Raw genomic sequence first — 24,262 nt, 5'->3', positions numbered from 1 at the left:
ACTTTCATTGTTGACCACAAATAGTCCTCCGTTAGTTTTTCTGTTAAGTGAGTGTTAAATTTAAGGGTATTATTGTCAAATCAAAGAAAAAATATAGTTAACAAAAAGTCCATTTGAACTACCTTTCTTGATGCTGTAATTCGGAAATGCGGTGCGCTAGTCACCGACATCGAGAAAGTCATCCACGAGCGGGAAACTCCCCCCCAGGGTCGGCGTCAAACTCGCCGCCGTTCACAAAAAGACTAATCGTGAAGTCACCCTGGAGATCACCTACGCCTGGAAAAAGTTCGTGGCTGATCGGAAGAGCAAGAAAAATGACGTGTGTTAATATGCATGCCCGCCAATAGCACATCGATCCCTAATTAAAAATAATTTTTAAAATTTTGATTAATTTAATGTTATTTAATTAAAAAAAAAACTCTATTTATGTTCTCTCAATTGATTGTTACGTTGAAATATAAGATTGAAATTTCAATTTGTTCAAATATGATCCCTTAAATGGACTTGTTGTTAACTATTTTATTTTTTTCTTTGATTTGACAATAATACTCTTAAATTTAACACACTCTTAAATTTAACACTAACGGAGCACTATTTGTGGTTAAAAATGAAAGTCGAAGTATGTGTTTTGGTCGAATTAAAAGTCGAGGACTAAAGGGGGTACTACCCCAATAGTCAGAGGACCATTTGTGGTATTAACTCTTATTATTGTTTTTTTGAAAGGAACTCTTATTATTAATTTATTATTATAACAAATAATATAATATGTCAAACATAAAGTGTAACGACCGAAAACTGGTCTAGAAAATGACTATTTGTTAGACGAAATAGTCATTTAATTGAAACAATTATGAAGGCTGTACTAGAACAGACTCCCATGAAACACAACTACAGCTGTCTAGAAAAGAAGCATTAGATGGGACGAAAATAGGAAACTAGATATGTTTTTTTTCTCCAAATTAAATACGGAAGCTTGCCTTAAGACTACAAAACTAAAAATAGATGCCGATAATACTTAAAATTTTATATTTATCATTAATATTAATTTTCTTGCTAATATATCAAATATATTAAGAAAGAAAAATAAATCAAACATAAAATATATAATTTCTTAACTTTCAGCAAAAAAAAAAAATATTTTTCAAACATTATTAAGAAATTAAATTAAATTTTTCAAAAAATTGTTCAAGCATTAAAAAATTATTTTAGGCATTTGGAAAAACGGAGAGGGGCAGAATCGGGTGCATCGAACACAAAATTTCAGAAGGTAGCAGCGGCCCCACCAACTACGGGGATAATCCAATTGGTAAGCGAATAAGGTTGGAGGTCATCATTCTTTCCCTTCTCACTTCTCACCTTTCTAGGGCTTGTGCTTTCAACACCTGTGAATCTCAGAGCCGTCGATTAGCCAAGGCTGCAAGAGACATGCGGCGTAACGATCGTCGTTCTCCAATCGTTCGTTTTCATTGATCGACGACTTATGTTCGTTCGTTCCTTCCTTCCTTACAATTGGACTTGTACTTGGACGGGGGAACACAGATATGGAGCTGCAAATCAAGGTCGCGCAGGCTGTTCATATGCTTAATCACGACACACAATCCTGCAACCGTGTAGCTGCTAATCAGTGGCTTGTTCAATTCCAGCAGACTGATGCCGCTTGGGAAGTCGCCACCGCCATCCTCACCTCCGACCACCGTCACCAATTCATTTCTGATTACGAAGTCCAGTTCTTCGCTGCTCAAGTTCTCAAACGAAAGGTCTGTAGGTAGCATTTTGTTTCTATTACTGAATCCGTTAGTCACAGTCACTTTTATGCGAGGTTGACAGTGCCTCCACCCAAATGTATGTATTTTTGCGACCAATTTGACTGTATAATCTGCAATTTTTTTTTGATACTCTTCGCATTCTGATTCTGATAATAAAAATAGGATTGGCTATTGAGTAATAAGTTCTATACACTTAGAATTGCAGAATGTTGATCACACTATTATTCGTTATTGTAACCATTAGAGCTAGAATTGCTACTAGCTGGTTTAGCCTGTTTCTATAACTGAAGCAAACATGACTGACCACTGAGTTGATCCTTCTCTTTAGTATTTATTACTGCTCTTCGTTCCTCTTACATAATTTTTCATAATTCCTTTCCTTTTTAATGGGAACTATGGAATGTGGGCATGGTGAAATGGCAATGCAAACAGCAGCTTCTGCTTAGCTTTATTGTTTTCTGAAAACTCTGTTGGGATGTGGTTACTTTACTGCAACACCAGAAGCACCTATTAGTTGTGCTCCCTGCATCTTTCTTGTTATCAATGTTTTTTTTTTTTTTTTTTTTTTTTTTGGGTGTTACTTTGCATAATTGCATATGTATATTTGTCTTTCTAACAACCCAATACTGGTTCACGACTCTACAGATACAAAATGAAGGATGCTACTTGCAGTTGGGTGCTAAAGATGCTCTGCTTAATGCTCTTCTTTTGGCAGCTAAAAGATATAGTTCTGGACCTCATCAGGTAAAAATCCACCATTTTGTGTGCATACTAATCTTATATGCTTCAGTTCAGGTTTTACTGATAGTAATTTTCTGAGAGACTGAGACTGTTTCATCTTAAAGCAGCTGTTGACGCAAATTTGTCTTGCTCTTTCTATGCTTATACTTCATGCCGTGGAGCATGGAAAACCTATTGAAAAGCTCTTTTACAGTCTCCACAATTTGCAAAGTGAAGACGATGGCAAGATTGCTGTTTTGGAGATGCTTACTGTCCTGCCAGAAGTTATTGAGGATCAGAATGCAGATTGTAGAATAAGTTCAGTCCAACGATATGAGTACGGCCGAGAGGTTTAGAAATTTCTCATTTAAATGTTGGTCGTATTTGCTTTCTGTCAATATCTGTAAACCAGACCTGCATCCTTTTTCTAACTTGAGAATATGTTGTCAAGTGCAGCTTCTCTCTCACACTTCAATGGTTTTTGAGTTCCTTCTGCAGCAAAGCGAGAAGAATATTGACAGTGGTACTCAAGTGCATGATAGGAATAGAAAGCTGTTGCGTTGCTTGTTAAGTTGGGTAAGATAGTTTCTAATATCTTTTATCCTGTTGTGAAAACAATTGATTGTTGTGACATTGGCATATTTAGTCCTCATCTTTCAATTTGACCACACTTCGTTCACAACTTTGTTGGCAATGCCACATTCATTCCTTTGTTAAAAATTCCATCCGTTGAACATTAAGTCTAGGGATACTTCTATAATTTCCAAATCCAAACTTCTCAGCCCCCTTCTTTGACGAAGATATAACATGACTGACTAAAAAACTAAATTGCAAACACTAGGTTAAACATTTCTCCATTTTCTCTTTTATTCTATGTCCACATATTTACAAAGCTCAATCTCAGTGGACTCAAGGCAAAGACTTGGGGGTATTAACAGTGAGACACCATCTTCTTCTACAAGCTTGGACCCATATATACAGAAGTACAGAACACACATATATACAATGTATATATTATACACAACATGGCTTGTATGCAAGAGAATACTTAATCAAATATTTCTCTAGAAATACAGTAAATGACATAAAGGGACAAATGGTCCCCATGCTTTACTGTTAACAAAAACCAACTTAAACAAAAATCTCCAGTAAAGTACTGTATTTTGGAATTTTGGAGCTCCCACTTCTTAGTCTTCAAGCCATTGTTCATGGTGTTCAGATTCGCATTAGCTAAGTGTGATTGAGAGATATATTGAGGGCTCAAACTGATAACCTCTGCAAATTAATGTGCCATTGATTGGCTTCAGTTCTAGGATGAATTTGGGAAAATTTTGATGAGTTAGGGTTTAAGATTTTTGTTTTAGCTTATCTTGAGTAAACAATGAAGAAGAGTGTGGTTTTTACATGGGTTTAACATTTCAGAGTAAGGAGCCTTGATTTGGAAATTACGGATTTAGGATGAAATGTTTAACAGAGGGCTGAATGTGGCACTGCCAGTAAAGTCTTGAGATGAAATGTGGTCAAATTGAAAGACGAGGACAAAATTTGGTAGTGCTACAATAGTTGTGGTACCAAAAGTGGATTTTACTCTATAATTGGCAATAAACTTCTTATCAACAAAAGGATGATTGGTAATAATCTACTTTTCATTGGTTAAGGCTCTCTATAGTTCTGTATTACATCTATGACCACCAAAAGACATGTTGAACATTGTAGTTTATTGCTGTGGGTGAAGCAACACTTAGGGGGTGTTTGGTTTAGACATTTGAATTGATATTGAAATTGAAATCAAATACTTATTAATCTGAATTGTGCTTGAGTAAGAGTAGTGTATTTGTTTCATAAAAAAATTGCAATCAGAATCAAAATATTTAAATAATAAATCAAGATAAGTAAACCCAATAGTGTTTCAATGGAGAACACGAACAGATTGTCACAAAGGTTCATCCAGGTATAGTAAGAGTAGTGTATTTGTTTCATAAAAAAATTGCAATCAGAATCAAAATATTTAAATAATAAATCAAGATAAGTAAACCCAATAGTGTTTCAATGGAGAACACGAACAGATTGTCACAAAGGTTCATCCAGGTATAATAAACAGAACAATCTTGTAGCCCATAAATTTATGAAGCCTCGGCGACAAATCAAATCAAGTCATATATAGATTCTCTCAAGCAAATCTACCAGAATTGAAAACAGAACTCTGAAAAATTTTGTGTTTCTAGAAATACTGTTCTTAAAAAATTCACAATGTGAACTCAAGCAAAAAAAAAAAAAAACCTTCTCAGGCTTATTGTCTGATCCTCACTTTTGCTGAGTAGAGCCTGTAAAACCCTAGAAAGTGGATTCTTCGCACAAAACAAGTAACTGATAAGAAAAATCCAATCAATTTTGATTTCTGAAAAATAATATGGAAGTGAGCAACAAAACCCTATAAAGTATTTGAAGAGAGATGGGAGGTTTGAATGATTATCTGTTAGAGAAAAATTTCAAGTCAACTTACCAACAACATTGTGGAAATAGAAGAGACAAGCAATGGTTTTTAGCTACCTCCTTCCTATCAACAGTAAAGTTTTGGATTTGAATCCAACCCTGGAGCACAAAACCCTTGTACCAAATGCCCCCTTAGAATATAGTAATTTAAGAAGGATTTCAAATTCTCTATCCAACTAAAAAAGAGAGGAGTAGATGATTGTAAAATCTGTTCTATACTAGCGTGCAAGGTTGTTTATACTAGTACTAGAAAATCAAGAGCCTGGATGAATGATTCAATAGAATTGTACTCCCTCTGTTCCATTTCATCTGTCCTACTAACTATTCATTGGTCAAACCAACTCTTTCTTCTTTGTTTATTTTCTTTAATATATATATTTTTAAATTTGATTTTTTTGTGTTCAATAGTACTTTAGTATAGTTTTTAAATATATAAATTTTGTATACCAATACTAAACTTAATATTATGAAAAATTAGATTAAAAATAACTTCGATCAAGCCTCTTAACTGAACCAGACACATAAAATGGGACGGAGGGAGTAGTTTCTAACTAGAATATTCATGGTATCTTCTTCTTCTTGCATTCTTTCTGTAATTCCTCTCTTCTTATAACTATCTCTATTCTGGAAATATTTCCATATTTTTCTACTAACATTATTCTTCTCCCATTTCTCATATTTCTCCTTCAGCATCAATTTCTTTCTGCATCTTAAATTATTCTGTTTTCATGGCTTATTTGGTATTCAGCAGTATTTTCTTAGCCTCTTCATGGGCTCTAAGCTTTTGGAGGTTTATCTCTCATTCACTCTAATGTGTTAAGAAGAATTGGTTTGCTTTATGTAGCTAGTTTTTTTTTTTTTTTTTTTTTTTTTTTTTTTTTTTTTTTCTTATCCTCCTTTGGGGACTAGGAATGAAAGCTAAAATGAGATATTATACATGACTTGATCAGGGTTAAATTTTATGACATTTGTTGGAGAATAGAAGCTTGATGAGAAAGGCATAAGGACAATGTGAACATAACATAGAAAGAAAATTTTCTTGAATCAATTTGAAAATCTTGAAGTTTGTATTTTCTTCCATTTATGAATTGCCATTAAATTGTACTTGCAAAAAAAAAAAAAAAAATTAAAAAGAAGAAAGAATGCTGCAGCTGTATTGTTTACCAAATAGACACAGAATTTGGTTGCATTCTCATCTTCTGCTCTCAAGCTTAGCTGTGTGCATTCATTCAGGTTCGAGCTGGATGCTTCTCAGAGATTCCTCCTGGCTCGTTACCCACACATCCAATTATGAATTTTGTTTTCAATTCTTTGCAGGTATTTTTTTTTTCTCGCTCTGAGTGATATGTAGGATTAGTTGTCATTGCAAGCAGAAACAATAATTTTATTACAGAGTAATATGTAAGATTTGTTATGATTGCTAAGAAAAACCATAGTGATTAACTGCTATTTAATTTCTTAATAGGTTTCATCTTCATTCGGTCTGGCAATTGAAATTCTTGTTGAACTTTTGAGTCGACATGAGGTATTAAACGATGATCTATATCAGTGTTTAATGACTCCTTTGCCTTTAATTTTTCTTTTTGAACTATTGATGTGCTTACACAATACCAAAAAGACGACAAAAAATAATTCCTCCTATGACAGTGTTCTTTGAAGTTCTACAACTTAAATAGTTCATCTTTGCTTTTATAGGGATTGCCACAGGTTTTGCTGTGCAGAATTGGATATATTAAGGATATCCTCCTCCTTCCAGCACTTAATAATGGAGATGAGATTGTAATAAGTGGCCTTGCTTGTTTGATGTCTGAAATTGGTCATGCTGTAAGAATCTTTAATTAAAATCTATACGTTTAGAATTTTTTTTAATGTAGATAACAATGGGTGATCAATTTTTATCTGAGAATGTGAAACTTTTTTAGCTTTTCAAATTTCCTTGTATAATAGGCGCCATCTTTGATTGTCAAAGCAAGTCCTGAAGCTTTTATGCTGACAGATGCACTCTTGAGGTCAGATGTAACATTCATGCTTTGAAATATTGAAGTGATCTGCATTCTAGTGCATAGAAACATTCTGCTTGTGATGTGTTTGATCTGTTGCATGAAAAGGTGTTTTTCTATCGGAAAACTTCCTTTCTTTGATGTTTTCTCCTTTTTTTTTTTTTTTTTTTTTTTTTTTTTTTTTTTTTTTTTTTCAGTGGGTTAGTGATTTACTTTTGTAGAAAAAAAATTGAAAATGAAGACTGTGTCAGCATCAGAGCATTTGTTTTGATTCTCTATATGACCTATCTAAGTACAAATACTTTTTAGCAAGGGCATTTCAGGCTCTAGTGATACTACAGTATTTTTCCTTTTCTCAAGGGAAAGTTTCATAGTTCCATCATTCTATCTTTCATTAGACGGAAAAGCTTTACAGTAAAGTAGGCCTGATTCAAGCGTTGCCTCTAGAGACTTTCTCACTATTTGTCACACATAAAACTCTCTTTGCCTCTTTGGCATATCGTTGTGTGTTGAAGTCATTGATGACTGAGTATTAACTAAAGCCCAAGATAGACTAACTATATCTGATGTTTCATATTTTATGACAGTTGTGTAGCATTTCCAAGTGAAGACTGGGAGATAGCAGACTCAACTTTGCAGTTCTGGTAGCCATCATTTTCTTTGTTTAATAAATATGTACATCTATACTATTTGAATTGATAATGAAGATTTTTTACTCATGAAGTTGTTAATGGGAAGAAAGTTTGGCTATTTCTGTGTGTTTTAAGGAAGCTGTACAATGCCCTATATACACAGTAGCTAGGAAGCAGCTAAAGTCACAGAATTTGAAATTAAACCCAAGGTCAGGGGAAAACCTCTAACAAATTCCCTCCTAATAACACTCCCCTGCAAGCTGGTGCATAGATATTGACCATGCCCAACTTGTTACAAATATATTCCATCTATTCCTACTAAGCCCCCTCGTGAAGAAATCTACTAGCTGGTTGCCGCTCCGAACATGCACAATAGAGAGCAAACCTTGTTGAACCTTGTCTCGCACAAAGTGACAATCCGCCTCAATATGCTTCGTCCGCTCATGAAAAAAAACAAGATTTATTTGAGATGTGTATAGTAGCTTGATTATTACACCACAACTTCACTGGTATACTCACCTTCATACCAATCTCTTAAGGATATTATGTAACATGTTACATGAGCCATCAATTCAAACTTTGCACTAGAACGGGCTACAACACTCCGCTTCTTACTCTTCCACAAGACCAAATTATCTCCCATGAAGACACAATACCCTGTTGTAGACACACATATGCACTCTTTAGATGCTTCACAAAGCGAACAACTGCTTCCATGAACTGACTCACCACACTTACGGGGAAAGCAATGTCTGGCCGGGTAATAGTGAGATAGTTCAGCTTTCCCACTAACCTCCTATATCTCCCTGGATCATCAAGGGGCTCCCCTTCACTAGCAACAAGCTTAACACTTTGATCCATGGGTGTCTCGCAAGGCTTTGACCCTTGCAATCCAGTGTCTTTCAAAGTTTCAGTAGATCCATCATGTATTTCCCCTGCAAGAGAAATATACCTTTCTTAGAGCGGACAACTTGAATACCCAGTAAATACTTCAAGATTCCCAAATTTTTCGTATGAAATTTCTCTTTGGGAAAAGACTTGAGAACCTCAATTTCTTGTGCATCACTACTTGTGATCACTATGTCATCAACATACACTATCAACAAAACATACCTAAGATTAGTATGTTTGAAAAAGGCGGTATGATCATTAGCACTTTGATGCATGCCAAATTCAACAATGACACTACTAAACCTCCCAAACCACGCTCTTGATGACTGTTTCAAACCATATAAAGACTTTTTCAACTTACATACCTTCCCATTCTCCCCCTAAGCTGGGGTGGTTGCTCCATGTACACCTCTTCACTTAAATCACCGTGAAAAAAAGCATCTTGACATCTAACTGATACAATGGTCAATTACTAATAGCAGCTAAAGAAACAAAGAGACGAACAAATGTCAACTTAGCTACAGGGGAGAAAGTCTCCATATAATTAATACCATATGTCTGTGCATACCCCTTAGCTACCACCTTGCTTTTAGCCTAGCAACAAACCCATCAGGGTTTGTTTTCACAACATAAACCCATTTACAACCAATCACAGACTTACCAGCCGGGAGTGAGACAAACTCCCAAGTATGATTATCCTCAAAGTGCCGCCATCTCCTTTTCCATAGTAGACTGCAGACTTCCACCCATCATGAGACAAAGCTTCACCCAAAGTTTTAGGTACAAACACATAATCTAGTTGAGATATAAAGGCACGAAAGACAATGGTAAATCATTATAAGAAACAAATGAAGATATGGGATGACAACAACTACGTTTATCTGTTTGGAGGGCAACAGGAAGATCTAGATCAGTTGCCAAAGACTGGCAAATGAAGGAGGATTCACTGCTGGTGGAACCTCATCTCTTTGTCTCCTGGAATACACTTGTGTAACTGGAGGCTTATAGCCAGTCTCAACAATGGAAGGAATAGTAATAGTATATGTCAGGAAACCATCCTCATATATTGGGGTAGAGGTCTAACTCCCTCCTAATTATTCTAACAGAACTTACAGAAGTAAAGAGGAACCACTTCTAGACAAGTCCACTGAAAGAAGATTAGAACATACTTTTATCAACTTATTCTACATACAGACCATGGTTTTTTTTCTATTTATTACATTTTTAAAAAATTGTCTCCACTATTTTGCAGGTGTAGTCTCATGGATTATATTCTTGGGATTGGTATGGATAGTCAGGAAAATAGAAAGGATGTTGAAGAAATGTTTTTTCATGTTTTCTCAGCATTGCTGGATGCTCTTCTTTTGCGATCTCAGGTTTGCATTCTTGTGTGTGTGCGCAAATAAAGGCTGCTTAACTAACATCTTTGTACTTGTGTGCATTATTAAGAACTTCAATTGAAGTGCAAGCATTTGACTATTTGTGCTTACAGAATCCAATTTTTCTTCGACTGTAACATTGATTCATCAAAAACTGTCTGAAATTTCTGTAAGCACAAATACCTGCACTTCATCAGAATTATTGCTCATAAGATAATCTACTCTAGTGAGTATAACTTTTCTGTACTTTCTGAAATTTCAATCTGCTAAATTGTTCAGTGTTTCAGAATTAATATTTAGGCCAACCTTGGAACTGATGTTGACAAAGCTATTTACTCTATTTCTCTTTCTCTTGTGCTTTTTTTTTTCCTCGATAGTTGGGTGATGCTACATTTATTGATGGTGGAAGGGTGCTTGAGCTTCCTGATAGCCTTCTACAATTCAGAATGAATCTGGTGGAAGCTTTGGTTGATATTTGTCAGATTTTATCTCCTGCTCCATTCATCCAAAAGGTATAAGGGATTTATATGCTCTATAAAACGAGATTATTATAGGTTGAACAAACTAAACATGATCTGAATTTAGTGATGCCTGGTATGGAGGAAAAGGGAGGGGGGGGGGGGGGGAATAAAATCCAAAATTTTGACTTTTGCATTGGAGATAATGAGAATCTAGCAGAAAATGTGAACTGTCATTTCATCAACATTGTGGCCTGCTGGATTCAGATAATTTAAATGACATTACAGCTGTCAAGAACACAAACTGTAGTTTACTTTATTAAAAAAAAAAAAAAAGAAAGTAAAAAGAGAAACCTATACTTGAGATTAAGTGAGTTCTTATCCAAAATTGCTAATGATTTCCAATAAGTCTCCAAGAAATGACAAAACAACATCCAAACCAAGCTCTTAGGCTTTCAGCACCACAACATCATGGACGTTATCTGGCTGTCTGTCAAAACACTATCATTGTTCTCTATCCAGTTTAAGGAATTTGTATAAATTTGTCAAATTCTAGTATGCAATTCTTAATTATTTGTACTAACCTTTTTACCACTTGCCTTTGTGACTCACTTGCCTTTGATGCACATCCATGGGTAACTGTGTTGTATTTGAATGATCCAAATGGCTGGCGGGTGGAGAATAACAACCACTCGCCACTAAGGCGGAAACAGAGATGAAGAATCAAGGAATGAGAAAATATATATTGTACGAAAGTGAATATAAGGTTTATAAATCTGTGTTAGAAAGGGGAATACACAACCCTATAAATACATGCTAGAAGACTTCTAATAAGGTTCCATATGACTACCTAAATCTCCAAGCTGCCTAATATATAGATTACATATTACTTATATATTCCATAACACTCCCCCTCAAGTTGGAGCATATATATTAATCATGCCCAACTTGTTACACAAATAACTAACTCAAAAATAACAAACTCATTTCATTTAGGCATCACCAATACCACAGACAATCGGGTGAACTCAAAATGGACCGGACAATCTTGTGGGATTGGATACTCCCCTTGAAATGGAAGCTTGGACACCACCAATACCGCAGACAAACTCCAGGTGAACACAAAGTGGACCGAACAAGATTGGACACACAAGATAAAGAAGACAAACTCCGAAAAGGAGGACAAAATTTCTTTACCAACGGAAGGGAAGCATGTTCCAAACATCAATGAGCATAAAAAAGGGGTGACAACACCAAAATAAGCAACGGACTCCAACTTAGCAAATTCATTTGCAGTCACTTTTTCCTCTGAAACCTTCAAGAGCACAGATTAGCCGTGGGAAACAATTACTCCACTGCGCCATCTCTGTCAAACTCCGGTCAAAATGACGGCAACCCAGAACCGAGAACCCTAGAATCTCCGGCTCCCTTCTCCTCAGATCCTTTGGCAGAGAAGAACAATCAAGAATCCCAAGATGAAATTGCAGAAGGAGATGAAGATGAAGGAGAATGCTCGTTTTGCATGTTTATAAAGAGGGGCGCGTGTAAAGAGCCCTTTATTGAGTGGAATAAGTGCGTGGAAGAATGCGAGAAGGAGGATTGGGAGGGAAAATGCTTGGAGTTGAATGTTGCTCTAGTCAAGTGTATGGAAAAGCATTCAGATTTCTACTTCCCGGATTTGTTGGGCGCCGTGGAGGTGTCGGCGGAGGCTGTGGTAGAATCGGAGATGAAGGAGGAGAAAGTGAATAGAAGGTTTATAAATCTGTGTTAGAAAGGGGAATACACAACCCTATAAATATATGCTAGAAGACTTCTAATAAAGAAACACGTTTCCATATGACTACCTACTCAAAACCCTAAATCTCTAGGCTGCCTAATATATAGATTTCATATTACTTATATATATTCTATAACACTTCCCCTCAAGTTGGAGCATAGATATTAATCATGCCCAACTTGTTACACAAGTAACTAACTCAAAAATAACCAAACCTAAATCTCCAAGCTGCATAATATATACATTCCATATTGCTTATATATTCCCTAACAAACAAGCAACGAACTCCAACTTAGCAAACTCATCAGCAGAGATCAAGACCGACTTGGCAGATGCATCAGACTTATTTTTAGCCATCCCAGAAAAAACAGATCACAAAGTACACAAAATTCAAGCCTGAATGTGCACGGGACAAAGTGACAGTGAAGCAAAAAATCAGTGACAACGCAATGGTCCAAACCAAGTCCAGAATTGAGGTAAACGGACTCAGGTGACCTACCGTGGAGCAAAAAATAAGTGACAACGCAATGGTCCAAACCAAGTCCAGAACTGAGGTAAATGGACTTAGGCGACCTACCGTGGAGCAAAAATCACCGACAACGCAATGGTCTAAACCAAGTCTAGATTCAATCGTTGTCGAAATTCGTAGGTACGGTCGCCGGACTGGCGGACCTTCCTAGGTGGGTGGTGGTGACTCTGATACCATGTTGAATTTGAATGATCCAAATGCCGATGGAAAATAACCACCAGCAGAGATGAAGAATCAAGGAATGATACCCGCCAGTAAGGCGGAAGCAGAGATGAAGAATCAAGGAATGATAAAATATATATTGTACGAAAGTGAGTAGAAGGTTTATAAATTTGTGTTAGAAAGGGGAATACATAACCCTATAAATACAAGACTTCTAATAAGGAAACACACACGTTTCCATATGACTACCTACTCAAAATCCTAAATCTTCAGGCTGCCTAATTTATAGATTCGATATTACTTGTATATTCCATAACAAACTGAAACTTTCTTTCCACCATTCTAAACCTGCAACATTGGTCAAATGACACTCTAATGGGGGTAACACAAACACACAGAGGAAATAACTAGGTTGATAAATGTTCGTGAAGTAGTGAGCAATTTCCAAAAGGATTCATCTAGTTTTTATTTATCAATTTTTCTCTTCTTCCTTGATCTTTATACTTTTCAAAACAATTTTTATTGACGTTTATGAACCATAAAATTGTCCAGAAGTTGTTTGACACTTGCTTGACAGTGATTCAGATGTGGCCATGTTTCATATATAATTGTTGTATGTCAAAAACAACTGAACAATGGAACACCATATATTTTAATCTCTTATAACAATGCCGTAAATTTCAATCTATTACAATAAGTTTCAAAGTCGTACATTTCGCTTTCATACCAGTTGCATTTCTTATGAACATCAAATATCAGATATTTGTAGGAGGATGGATGACTACTGCACATATTCCCTGGAAGGAGGTTGAGGCTAAAATTTTTGCTCTTAATGCGGTTAGTAACTGAAGTGTGCAATTTTAAATCAAATGTTAAAGCTAGTTTAGTTGCCGAAAATGTTTTCCATTTTTTCATCTTTTGTTTTAAAAAAGAAATTTCAAGTTTTTATTTTCTATTGAAAAGCTAGACATGTTTACAGTTTTTTCCAATTTAGAAAATATAGAGTTATTTGAAATTCAATTGTTTTTTCCATATAAAAAACACAAATGTGGGTGGTAAGCAACAATGGTATCGAGTGGTGGTGGATAGGTGTGTACTATGAAGGCAGTAGGGTGTATATAGCTAGGGGTGAGGTAACAAAGGTAGGTGATGTTAGGGGTAAATGAGCAGGTTGTGGTGGATGGAAGGAAATAGTAATGGTAATGGAGATAGTGGTGCTAGTAACTAGGTAGGTAGGAGTGTGGGTAGCTGAGGGTAAGGTAACATAGGTAGGTGATGATAAAGATAGGTAGGGTGAGTGGAAGAAAAAGAAGACGGTAATGAAGGTGATGGTGGTGGTTGGGCGGTAGGTAGGTTAAGGTGGTGATAGATAGATAGGTGGGATGGAAGCTTGTAGGTAACTGTGATGGTGATCATAAGTGAAACTATGTAGGTTTTGTATTTTGAAAATTTTGAAAGTACTAAAAAAGTGTTTTTCAAATTCTCTTGTTTTTCAATTTTCTGTTTTCTAATTTGGAAAATAGTTACTTTTGAATAGAAAACTCTATTTTACCTATTTTTTCTAGAAAACCAGAGAACGTTATCGTTACTGACCAGGCCAAACATGCTTTAAACTCTGTTAAACAGTTTTCTCCTTCTCTAATATTTCAGGTAGCTGAGGAAGTTCTCAGCAGAGCACCATACTTTGATTTTTCTTTTATACTGCACTTGGTGACAATTTTGTCCAGTAAGACACCTGATGAACTAAAGGGCTTCATGAGAATTGTACGTGAGATATATTCTTTGCCTATATTCTTTTTGCTGTTGTCACTGTCAATTTTCTTAAATACATTAACTCTGGCTGACTTTGCACATGGTAAGGGTTAAACCAAGGTTTAAAAAGGTGTACACGGGCCTCAAGGAATTTTGTATTGGAGAGGCAAGGTGTAAGCCTTGAGGCACTTTGAGGTGTAAGGCTCAAAATGGACCCCAAAATAATTAAATTAAGATATCTAATATATTAAATTAATATATGTATGAAATAATGTTATTATCAATTATTAATTATATAATTAATATTTAAGATAGTTGTAGAGTTCTAGAATTTTAACTCTTAGTTTCCAGAGGTTCTAGAGTGTGTAATTAACATCTCCTGTCTCTTAGTCTTACGGAGTAGTTTAAACTATTATCCCGGTCTCCGAAGTCCCCAGTCACAGTCATGTTGCTCAGCCCACGCATTGATGCCTCAAAAACCGCCACAAAAAGTGTGTGCTTCATCTGCAGGAGGTGTACGCCCTTTGTTCTGAGACAAGGGCGTACACCTTGGGGCATAACAATTAACAACATTGCCTCAGACTGAAGTGTGCCTCAAAACCTCCTTAAACATTGTATAAAAGAGGATGGAATATGAAGAATACAAAAAAAGAATAAGAATAGTGATGTGGCAGAAGAAGAGATGAGGCAGGAGGGGAGTTGGGTTGGAGAAGAATCCATTCAATCCTGAGAAGAGATGTTCGAACACCACATTAATCCGAAAGTTCTCCATTAATACACAAAAAGGGAATATTTAAAACTGGTAGAAGCCCTATCAACTATAACTCAGTGTGCCATGCATCCCATAAATCAATGTAAGATAATACAAAAATAATGTATGTCAACCTTCTCTAACAGCTTAGGCTTTGAGCTTAGATGGAACACTTAATTCAACATGAAAATATAACTTCAATGCATCCTAAGGCATTCTCCATCCAAATGATTTAGGAAAAAGGTACTTTTTTCATACATGAAATTTTGTGGAATTGCTTGGTCATTGAGACTAGGAAGTAAAATTTTCTTCTGGTTCATGTTTAACCATGGCAACAAAGCCACAAAATGTTTTGGTTTAGCATTCTTCTACTGTACAGCCAGTATAGGTATGGAAGTCCTTGGCCTACCTATTTTTATTCTATTATGCTTTTTGCTTGCAGGTTTACAAGTCACTAGCGGATGTTGTTGGCTCTTATTCCAAACTAATATCAGCTTCTCTATCTGATGCCCGACCATTACTGTAAGAGCTGCCTTTTTATATTCTACCTAATACAGCACAGCCACATTTATATACAAAGTTACCATGAGCTGCACAATTTTAAAGTATAACCCTAAAATTGAACCAATGACTTTTGACCTGGTCACTTCAGTACAGTGAAATTTATGGGCTTTAGGACATTTATAATGCTTACAACACACCTTGTCAAAATATCCAATGGTGCTTCACTTAAATAGGAACCAAGATTGGACTCAAATCACTATATCCTGTAGAACTTTCCTTCCCTTTGCTCAGAGAAATTTTTCATTGCTGTATGAATGATTGGCTGATCTACTATTTCCAGATCATTTCTTGCAACAGGCATTGCGCAGTCGTTTTGTTCATCTGCTTGTGCCTGTGCTTTGCGAAAGTTATGTGAAGACGTGCCTGCACTAATGTACGAGCCTTCATGTTTGGAAATCTTAATTTGGATAGGGGAGGTTTGTTCTACCATATGCCTCTAACTTCTTGATACTTCATCTAGTGGTTCAGGGACTTGGTTTCCAGTCCATCTACTTTTGCATGAATGCATGATGTATTATTTTGGAAAATGCAAAGTATTTTGTAGAAATACAGTTTGTGTATTCATTTAATAAAAACTACACAGTATTGTTAAATCACCTCTGTCAACTGTCTCCCTGTAAATACATACATATATGTTGATGTTGGTATGCCTATTCACTGTAATTGCACTTCTATATTGACGTTTCAACTTATTTTTCTCTTGTCCTTATCCTTCTTGTAATCATTGGTTCCTAGGGTTTGGAAGAGTGGGTTTTACCACTAGAGAATGAGGAGGAAGTAGTTGCTGCAATCACACTGATAGTTGGCTCTGTTCCTAATGAGGAACTGAAGAATACTTTGTTTTCTAGATTACTCTCTCCTAGCTATGAAGCTGTTGGCAAACTTGTGAGTCATACTTTTCATTTCTGTTCTTGGTGATGATCGTAAATGATGGTTACACTGAACATGCCATGGTTGTTTTGCCTTTTCAAGCCTGTGTGAAAAAGCATTTGCCTTTGACTTCTTCATATAATTGTTAATGTCGTTAACTTAATTTACGAATAACTTATCTTTGGTTCTTAGGACTTCCAGGATAAGGTAGTGTCTTCTTCTCCTGTTACGTGACCAGCTCTCATGTGCAGCAAAACAGCAATAACTAAGAATCATCACGCATTGTAATATTTCCAGCTGAAAATGACAATTCCTTGAGAGGGATTATGGGATGCTCAGATGTTTTCTGAAAAATGTGTTTTTTTAATGATGGGAGTAACTTTTGTAGTTTCAGTCTAGTTTGAAGAAATGTATCCTTCCAAACCAAAAAGCTTAATTGTTAGTGAGCTTGAATAGCTTTCTATATTTGAGGCTTTGAGCTTTCCTTTTATTTTTATTTTTGTTTTATTTTTTTGTGCTTGAGGATTTACTGACCCGCATTATTTCCTATGACTTGTATGTTTTTTCTCTATTTGAGATGCACATGATTTTTAGTCAGTTTTAGAACATATTGTCCATTTCTTATGATCATTTTTTTTTTCGGTGTTTCAGTGTCTCTTCTAGTGAGTTTTAGAAGCCTTACCAGTTCTCACAGAATTTTTACTACTATTGTTTTCTCTGTTAACAATTTGCATAGAATTGAACAATCTTCTTCATCATGGTTTTTTTTTTTTTTTTTTTTTTTTTTTTTTGGGTGTTAATAATTTTTCTTCTGAATCACTCAACCTAAATTCATTTCTTTGTTTCAGATTGATGAAAACCATGAGTATCCTTTGAGAAAAGACCCAGCTACTTATACTCAGGTTGTCAACTCTGCTAGAAGAGGGCTGCATAGGTTTGATCTTTTGACTTCTGTTAGTTTCTTCTTTCTTCTGTGCTCACTCAAATTTTCCTCAATTTAAACTTAAACTCACCAGCATTTGTGCATTGGTATGCTTAACCTTTCTTTCATATTACAAATTTAAATAGCTATTAGCTTCTAGTGCCTGTACTTTGTTGATCCATGCTTATTTTTAGTTTTTATTTTTATTTTTTTTTCTCCCATTTTGGTGAGATAATATGAGTTGAGTTGAACAAGGATGACCTCCACTAGATGCTGATTGCCTCATAAATTTCTGCTTCTCCTAATGGCCAATTTGATTTCAATAACAGTTTTGGTGTTACTTTCCTGGTTCAATTCTTATGTTCTCCTTCTCATATTGATCTTCTATTGCTTTTCTTTAGTACTACTTCCAGCTCTATTAGCATTATACATGTCCGAGATTCTCTAATTCAAAGTCCATGAACATTAAACTTCAGTATTATTACTGTAAAACAATCTTTTGGCTAGAGTAGATAAGGTTTTCAACTTAATACCTTGAGAATATTTAATTTCAGAATGGGAACCGTGTTCAGCCACTACCCAACAAATTCATCAACTGATCCACGTTTTAATAATTCTTTACTTGCAATGCTTGGAGTATTCTGGCAAATGCTTGATAAACTCTTTCAGTCGGATCATATTGAAAATGCTAGCTTATCAATGGCAGCCTGTAAAGCTCTTTCACAAGCTATTCAATCATCAGGTATTGCTAATTTCACCTTTTCCACTTGTTTTATCAATAGTAAGCTACACTAGCTTGACTAGAACTAAAACCAAGCACATGTAATGCACTTTCAGAGTCAGTAACACTAGCGAAATAGAACTAACACTAGATGGAATGAATATTTACCTAATGTACCTGCTTCCAGTACCTTGGCTCTGTTCTCCATTGAGAAGGAAGTATGATGTGAATAATAGAGTAAAAGATAGTTGGATAAAATGGGCAAAGTGCACATGCATCTTGAGTGATGATAAAATGCTAGTAAAGGTGGAGATATTGCTCAAATGATCATTAAGCCAGTGATGCTTTATTGCAGGTAGTGTATGACATTGAAGAAACAAAATAAGTTGTTATCACTGAGAAGAGAATGCTAAGTTGGACATGTGCAAATAAAGAAAAGATTAATATGGGATTGACTTTTTAAACAGAAAATCTACAAAGGAGAAAGATTTACTTTGCTGGCATCTTTGTGGGCTAAATAATCTTATTTTTATTGACAATTATCACTTTCTGATGTTCAAAGAAACTGGCAGAATAGCTGGTTTCTTTAATTTGTTTTCTGATCTGGGATTTTTACATGACTTCTAAACTTTTCATTTCATGTTTGATGATGGTAACAATAATAATAAAATTGTAGACATGTGGATATTCTAGAAAAAGCCATAATTGGATCTGAATTGGAATTGTGAAAATTTTGGTTTATCTCCAATACTAATCCTTGTACTTCAGGATCAAATTTCCAAACTAAAATTACTTATCCCTCACATTGTATGTTACAGCTTTATGTTTAGTCTTCTGGACTAAGAATTTTGTCCATCTTTTACTTCAAATAGTCTTATTCTGTTCCACTTTCAGGTCAGCCATTTGTGCCATTGTTGCCCAAAGTATTAGACTGTCTCTCTTCCAATTTTGGGTCCTTTCAAAATCATGATTGCTACATTAGAACAGGTAAAATGCTTGTCATGCCAACAAGGTTGTAAAGGTATCTTCATTCTTGGTCAAGTTACATTTCTGAATTACTGAGTGACGAGTATGTTTGCCCTTTTTCTCTGGCCTGGTTGTATACTTCCATAAAATTTCATGACAAAGATCACCACTGTTCGGTAATTTAAGTATCAGAATCTGTGATATAAATTCAGTATACAGTTAATTACTGTTGAAATTGAGGGATTGAAAGGCCTAACGGGTGGCAACACCAAATATGTGAGAAACCAAAGAAAGAGAGAATATATGATTGTACTAAAATTTAAAACTAATAGATTGCACAAGATTGTCTCTTTGTATTTTTGTATATTTAACTGTATAGGGATCCTATATTTATAGGAAAATTGGACTAAAGTCACTCCTACTATGAATAGGAAACCAAGCCCATTCCAGCATTCCTACTAGGAATAAAACTAGGGTTTCTATTATTCAACAATTACTATTCAATGAATTTTTTATCTGTTCCTTTCGTCATTGTAGTTTCTTATATCTTTGTGCACGGAGTACAATAGTACATAATTGAATGGTAAGTGTTCCCCACATTCATCTAGTCAAATACACCTGCACTGTTGTTTCTTTACTTAAACTGAAATTTTCATATAAATTATGATTTTAATCTCCAATTTAGAACAAGCTGTGAAGACCTAGGTTTGAATCTCACCGCCCATATTTCAATGAGATGTACCCAAAAAAAAACTTTTTGAGCTTCTCAATAAAGGCTGTGGTACCCAAAAAATAAAAAAATAAATAAATAAAACTTGTGAACCTCTTAGGAAAGGCTGTGCAACTTTTCTTTTATTTGAAGATCTAACTTGGAAATGGCAAGTCATTGGGTTTGTGGCCCCTTCATCTTTTTCTTTTGGCATGGTTATTTCAGGAAGTAGTTTCTACCTTCTATGAATTTGTGACTTGGTGAATGTTCTGTTTTCTATTTTACTGTAAAATATCTATGTAATACAGAGTAATATAATAATGATAATAATATCTATTGCAGTGTATAATAATGATAATAATAAGAATATAGCAACATAAAATGGTGTTGATGCAAACTATTTTCTTTTGTTTATTTATTTTTCCTTCTTTTTATGTGTGTTTGGGGGCAGGGTTGATGTGCATGCTAGGGGAATTGGGGCCTTATATTGGCCAGTTTTGTATCATTTCCTTATCTGCAACAATTTTGCAGCTTCCATTATCATTCAAGAATTTGGCACTAGAGAAGAATATGGACCTCTATTCATCAGCACATTTGATCGATTTATCAATGCAACATCTATAATGTCACTGACTTCCTCATATATATGCGACCAAGAGCCTGATCTGGTGGAGGCCTTCACTAATTTTGCAACTACCTTCATCCGATGTGCTCCAAAGGTGTGAATGTCTTGTTTGCTTAATTTAGATCCTCTGAAATTTTAATATGCACAAAAGTAAGCATGTCCCCTTTATATATTTCACAAGTTTTCTTGGACATGCTCTTTCTCTAATTCAGGAAGTCTTAGCGCTCTCTGGTTCCATTATTGAGTTATCCTTTCAAAAAGCGGCCATATGTTGCACGGCTATGCATCGTGGTGCAGCACTAGCTGCAATGTCATTTATGTCTAGTAAGTGATGAATACTAATGAGGATGTCATTGTGTTTTATTGCTTTCTTATTTTCATCAAATAATATCTGCATCTAAGTTTCTCTTAAATATTTGGCTACTACATTTCTTAAATTTGTTTATTGCTTGTTTCTTTAACTTAGCCAAGATTATAATGTGGATAATATAGATTTGTGGACAATCTATTGAAGCACCAACTAATTCTCATTTGCCAGATTTTTTGGAGGTCAGCCTCACTGCATTATTGGAATCTGTAGCACATGTGTCTGAAATGCAACCCATAGCATGCATTTCTGAAAGGTCAGTTGAAGCTATGGCAATAAAAGTCATATCCCAGAGCGGCGAGGGGCTTGTGTCGAATCTGGTCTATGCTTTACTTGGTGTATCTGCAATGTCAAGGGTGAGGTCTTGGATCCTCCAACCTCTTCTTTGAGCAACTATAGGAAGATAGTGTTATCTGATACACCACACCAAGGATGCTATATGCAAATGTATTATGCTCATCAACATTTCTTACCATGCCATTTGTGTCAAATGAAATACAGTTTTCTTGATTTCCATGCTCTATGCAACCTTATTTTCTTCTCTAAAGTGAAAAAAAATATATGATAATTTGCCGTTTTCCAACTTAACAAATGAATTTCAGAAACACACATGAACTCTTACCCATGACCAGTTGACCACCATTTCTACCAATAACTGTTATCTCATGCCTTCCTACCCACCATCACTGCTTGCCTTTAATCTTCAGTCTGTCCATCAGACATTGGTCACTACTGCCCACCACCTAATCACTCACTATTAGGGACTGGATAGATGTCATTCAAAATAATACGAAACCTGACCCAATGTTCCTACATGAAATGGAAACATCATATTTGACTTTCTGTGGACTTTTATGCCACCCAAAATATTTCAATGTGTTCTTATATTTCTAATCTGAAATTAATTGCATGTTTACAACTAACAAATATGTTTTCCATTTTTCAATGGAAAGCGAAACCTTGGAAAATTTTGGAAATCTAGAAATTGAAAATAGAAAACATTTTCTGTCAAGTATACTTGCCAAAAGTTTCCTCTTCACTACTTCACTAATTTGAATGTTTTGTATGATGGCTGGAATTTTTTTTTTTTTGAGAGGTGTCTAATGGCTTTCCTATTACCCTTGGTGAATTCTGTAATTGCTTTGGGTCTATTGGCAAAGTAACGTGGTTGCTCTGTGCACTGGCTGTGACCTTTAATTTAACATTGCCTAATGATGTCTACATTAGTTGATAACAAGATGAGATTTTAGAGTCCTATCAAGCTATGAGATTAACACTAGCCATTCTTCACAGGTTCACAAGTCTGCAACTGTCTTTCAGCAATTGGCTGCTGTGTGCAGTGTAAACGAAAGAACAACATGGAAGGCCATTCTTTGTTGGGAGTCTTTGCATGGATGGCTACACTCTGCGGTTAGTATGTGTGTGTGTGAATTAGCACGGGCATATTCAATTTTATTTGCATCGGTATACCATTCATTCAGGCTCATATACATTTTTTGAGAGCTAATTGTCATCAGAATATACTCTTGATAAAACAACTTCGATTGTTAAGAATTGAAGAGTGCAAAGGTCAGTTAAAGCCTCACCAGCTATTTTATCCAGAGAAGTCTTTGATCCCCAAGTCTGTAAAATCCGATTCCCAAACCATTGAACTATCAATGGTTCCCAGAGCTTAAAAAGCAAAGAGCAACAAGCCAACTGAGGGAAAAAGAACAAATGGAACTAAAGATTACAATAACAAGGAAGAGGAAATAATCTTATATGATGAAATAGAAAGGACAACAGAAAATTTAAAAAGAGCAACGGAAGAAAATTCTAGTCAAGGGGAAGAGATGGAAAACCATTTAGTGTGTATATTTTTTCATTCCCACATCATTGTTCCAATCAAAAAGTGAATACCCCTCTGAGGAAGAAATATACAAAAGGTTAATTATCTATTATTTGAGTTATTTGCAGGTGCAGACTCTACCTTCGGAGTACCTAAAGCAGGGTGAAGCTGAATCCCTGGTCCCAATTTGGCTTAAGGCTCTTATGGCTGCAGCTTCAGATTACATTGAGTCCAGGCAATGCAATGGAAGAGCAAAAGATTATTGTCATATGCAAGGTAAAGGGGGAAGAACTTTGAAACGCCTGATCCGAGAATTTGCTGATGGGCATCGTAATATTTCGAATCTGACTTGAGATGTACAGGGAGTGCTGATAAACTAATCTAATCAAGTTGCAAGTCTTGCCAACTTGAGATTTCTCTTCCTCGCGTATGGCATATTTTTAGGCCTTTTGTGATATCATTTAGATCCAAGTGAAATAGTATGCATTCTTTTGGATCATAATTTCTGTAGTTATCCCCAATTTTGTTTATTATGAGGATTTTTGTAAATTAACATCCCATTTACCATAGCTATCAGCAGCTATAGTTGTAATAGATGTTTTAACAGGAGAAAGTAAATAAGAGGGAAAAGAAGTCTGTTGTTACTCCGTCTTTCCTATTCTGTGCAATGTTGAAAGCTGGGTTATGGTTATACTCTTCTGTTGTTGGGCCTCCAAACCCTGGGAAATTGCCTGAAATGATAACTTTTTGAAACGGAAAATACTATGTTAGCTCTTATTTTCTACTCACGAATTTTATGATCACTCAAATTCTTGATGGGCATACTTTTTTGGGACTCATGATGAAAATAGCATGTTATTGTTTGCCATATCAGTAAGTAAAAATGGAGTAGAATTTGGAAGCATACATAGTAGAACTTGACGACAATAAGATGATTTTAAAACATGGTCAACCTTATGAAATACTCCATTGAACTTGCGTTTGTGCTTTGTGCTCTGCATTTTTGTACAATACAAACACAACTGCGACAACCTCCTTACTCTTGATTGAGTCACTTCCTTTGCGTTTCGGGACAGTGTATGCACGAACCACGTGAATCTTAATCGCACTCTTGATATTGAATGGAGATATCTCATTTCCAAGAATATATAGGGGATACATTCTGTTGTAGAATATGTATTCTTTGATTTCTTGGAAAAGTAGTACTTCGTATAGGCAATTGTAATTGAATGTGTAGGTGTTTGCTTCTCAGACGGATTTATCTATTTATACAGACGTAGAAGTAACAATTCGTAGACTTCCATGGGAAACACACAACGTTTTATTGAAAATGATGAATAGCCGCAGTGTAATTTAAATTGTGATTCTCACATTTAATAA

At 35.5% G+C, this 24,262-nt stretch overlaps 1 protein-coding gene and 2 long non-coding RNA genes across 6 annotated transcripts; 2 read left to right on the top strand and 1 right to left on the bottom strand.

Annotated features, from left to right (window-relative positions):
• The first annotated feature begins 1,331 nt into the window (after positions 1-1,331).
• LOC109158123 (transportin MOS14) lies at positions 1,332-23,533 on the top strand. Of its 4 annotated transcripts, none has more exons than XM_019305945.1 (24): positions 1,333-1,757; positions 2,412-2,510; positions 2,615-2,836; positions 2,943-3,062; positions 6,213-6,296; positions 6,445-6,504; positions 6,675-6,803; positions 6,927-6,988; positions 7,567-7,623; positions 9,755-9,878; positions 10,259-10,393; positions 13,567-13,644; positions 14,458-14,571; positions 15,753-15,832; positions 16,155-16,290; positions 16,610-16,759; positions 17,593-17,678; positions 18,221-18,408; positions 19,282-19,374; positions 20,594-20,781; positions 20,900-21,011; positions 21,226-21,410; positions 22,348-22,464; positions 23,011-23,533. In XM_019305945.1, exons 1-24 carry the CDS (start codon positions 1,542-1,544, stop codon positions 23,233-23,235), a joined length of 3,060 nt encoding a protein of 1,019 aa, XP_019161490.1. In that variant the 5' UTR covers positions 1,333-1,541; the 3' UTR covers positions 23,236-23,533. The 4 variants fall into 4 exon arrangements, with proteins under 4 accessions (XP_019161491.1, XP_019161490.1, XP_019161489.1 ...); XM_019305944.1 differs by having other exon boundaries at positions 2,612-2,836; XM_019305946.1 differs by lacking the exon at positions 19,282-19,374 and having other exon boundaries at positions 1,332-1,757; positions 2,612-2,836.
• On the top strand, positions 4,279-4,748 carry LOC109158130. The gene is made up of 2 exons (XR_002050312.1): positions 4,279-4,427; positions 4,565-4,748. It is a non-coding gene; the product is annotated as an uncharacterized LOC109158130 (long non-coding RNA).
• On the bottom strand, positions 10,665-13,349 carry LOC109158129. The gene is made up of 2 exons (XR_002050311.1): positions 13,057-13,349; positions 10,665-11,189 (listed from the first exon to the last, which is right to left on the bottom strand). It is a non-coding gene; the product is annotated as an uncharacterized LOC109158129 (long non-coding RNA).
• Positions 23,534-24,262: the final 729 nt, after the last annotated feature.

The sequence above is a fragment of the Ipomoea nil genome, unplaced genomic scaffold (genome assembly GCF_001879475.1).
Source record: "Ipomoea nil cultivar Tokyo-kokei standard unplaced genomic scaffold, Asagao_1.1 scaffold2805, whole genome shotgun sequence".
In the NCBI taxonomy this organism is placed as follows: domain Eukaryota; kingdom Viridiplantae; phylum Streptophyta; class Magnoliopsida; order Solanales; family Convolvulaceae; genus Ipomoea; species Ipomoea nil.
This window is presented reverse-complemented; position numbering and strand designations above follow the sequence as displayed.

Excerpts from the sequence above, each read along its gene's own strand:
- LOC109158123 (XM_019305944.1), top strand. The coding sequence starts at position 1,542 with ATGGAGCTGCAAATCAAGGTCGCGCAGGCTGTTCATATGCTTAATCAC. Across the intron at positions 2,511-2,611 it reads ATAGTTCTGGACCTCATCAG|CAGCTGTTGACGCAAATTTG; the intron begins GTAAAAATCCAC and ends TTCATCTTAAAG. Across the intron at positions 6,505-6,674 it reads AACTTTTGAGTCGACATGAG|GGATTGCCACAGGTTTTGCT; the intron begins GTATTAAACGAT and ends TTGCTTTTATAG.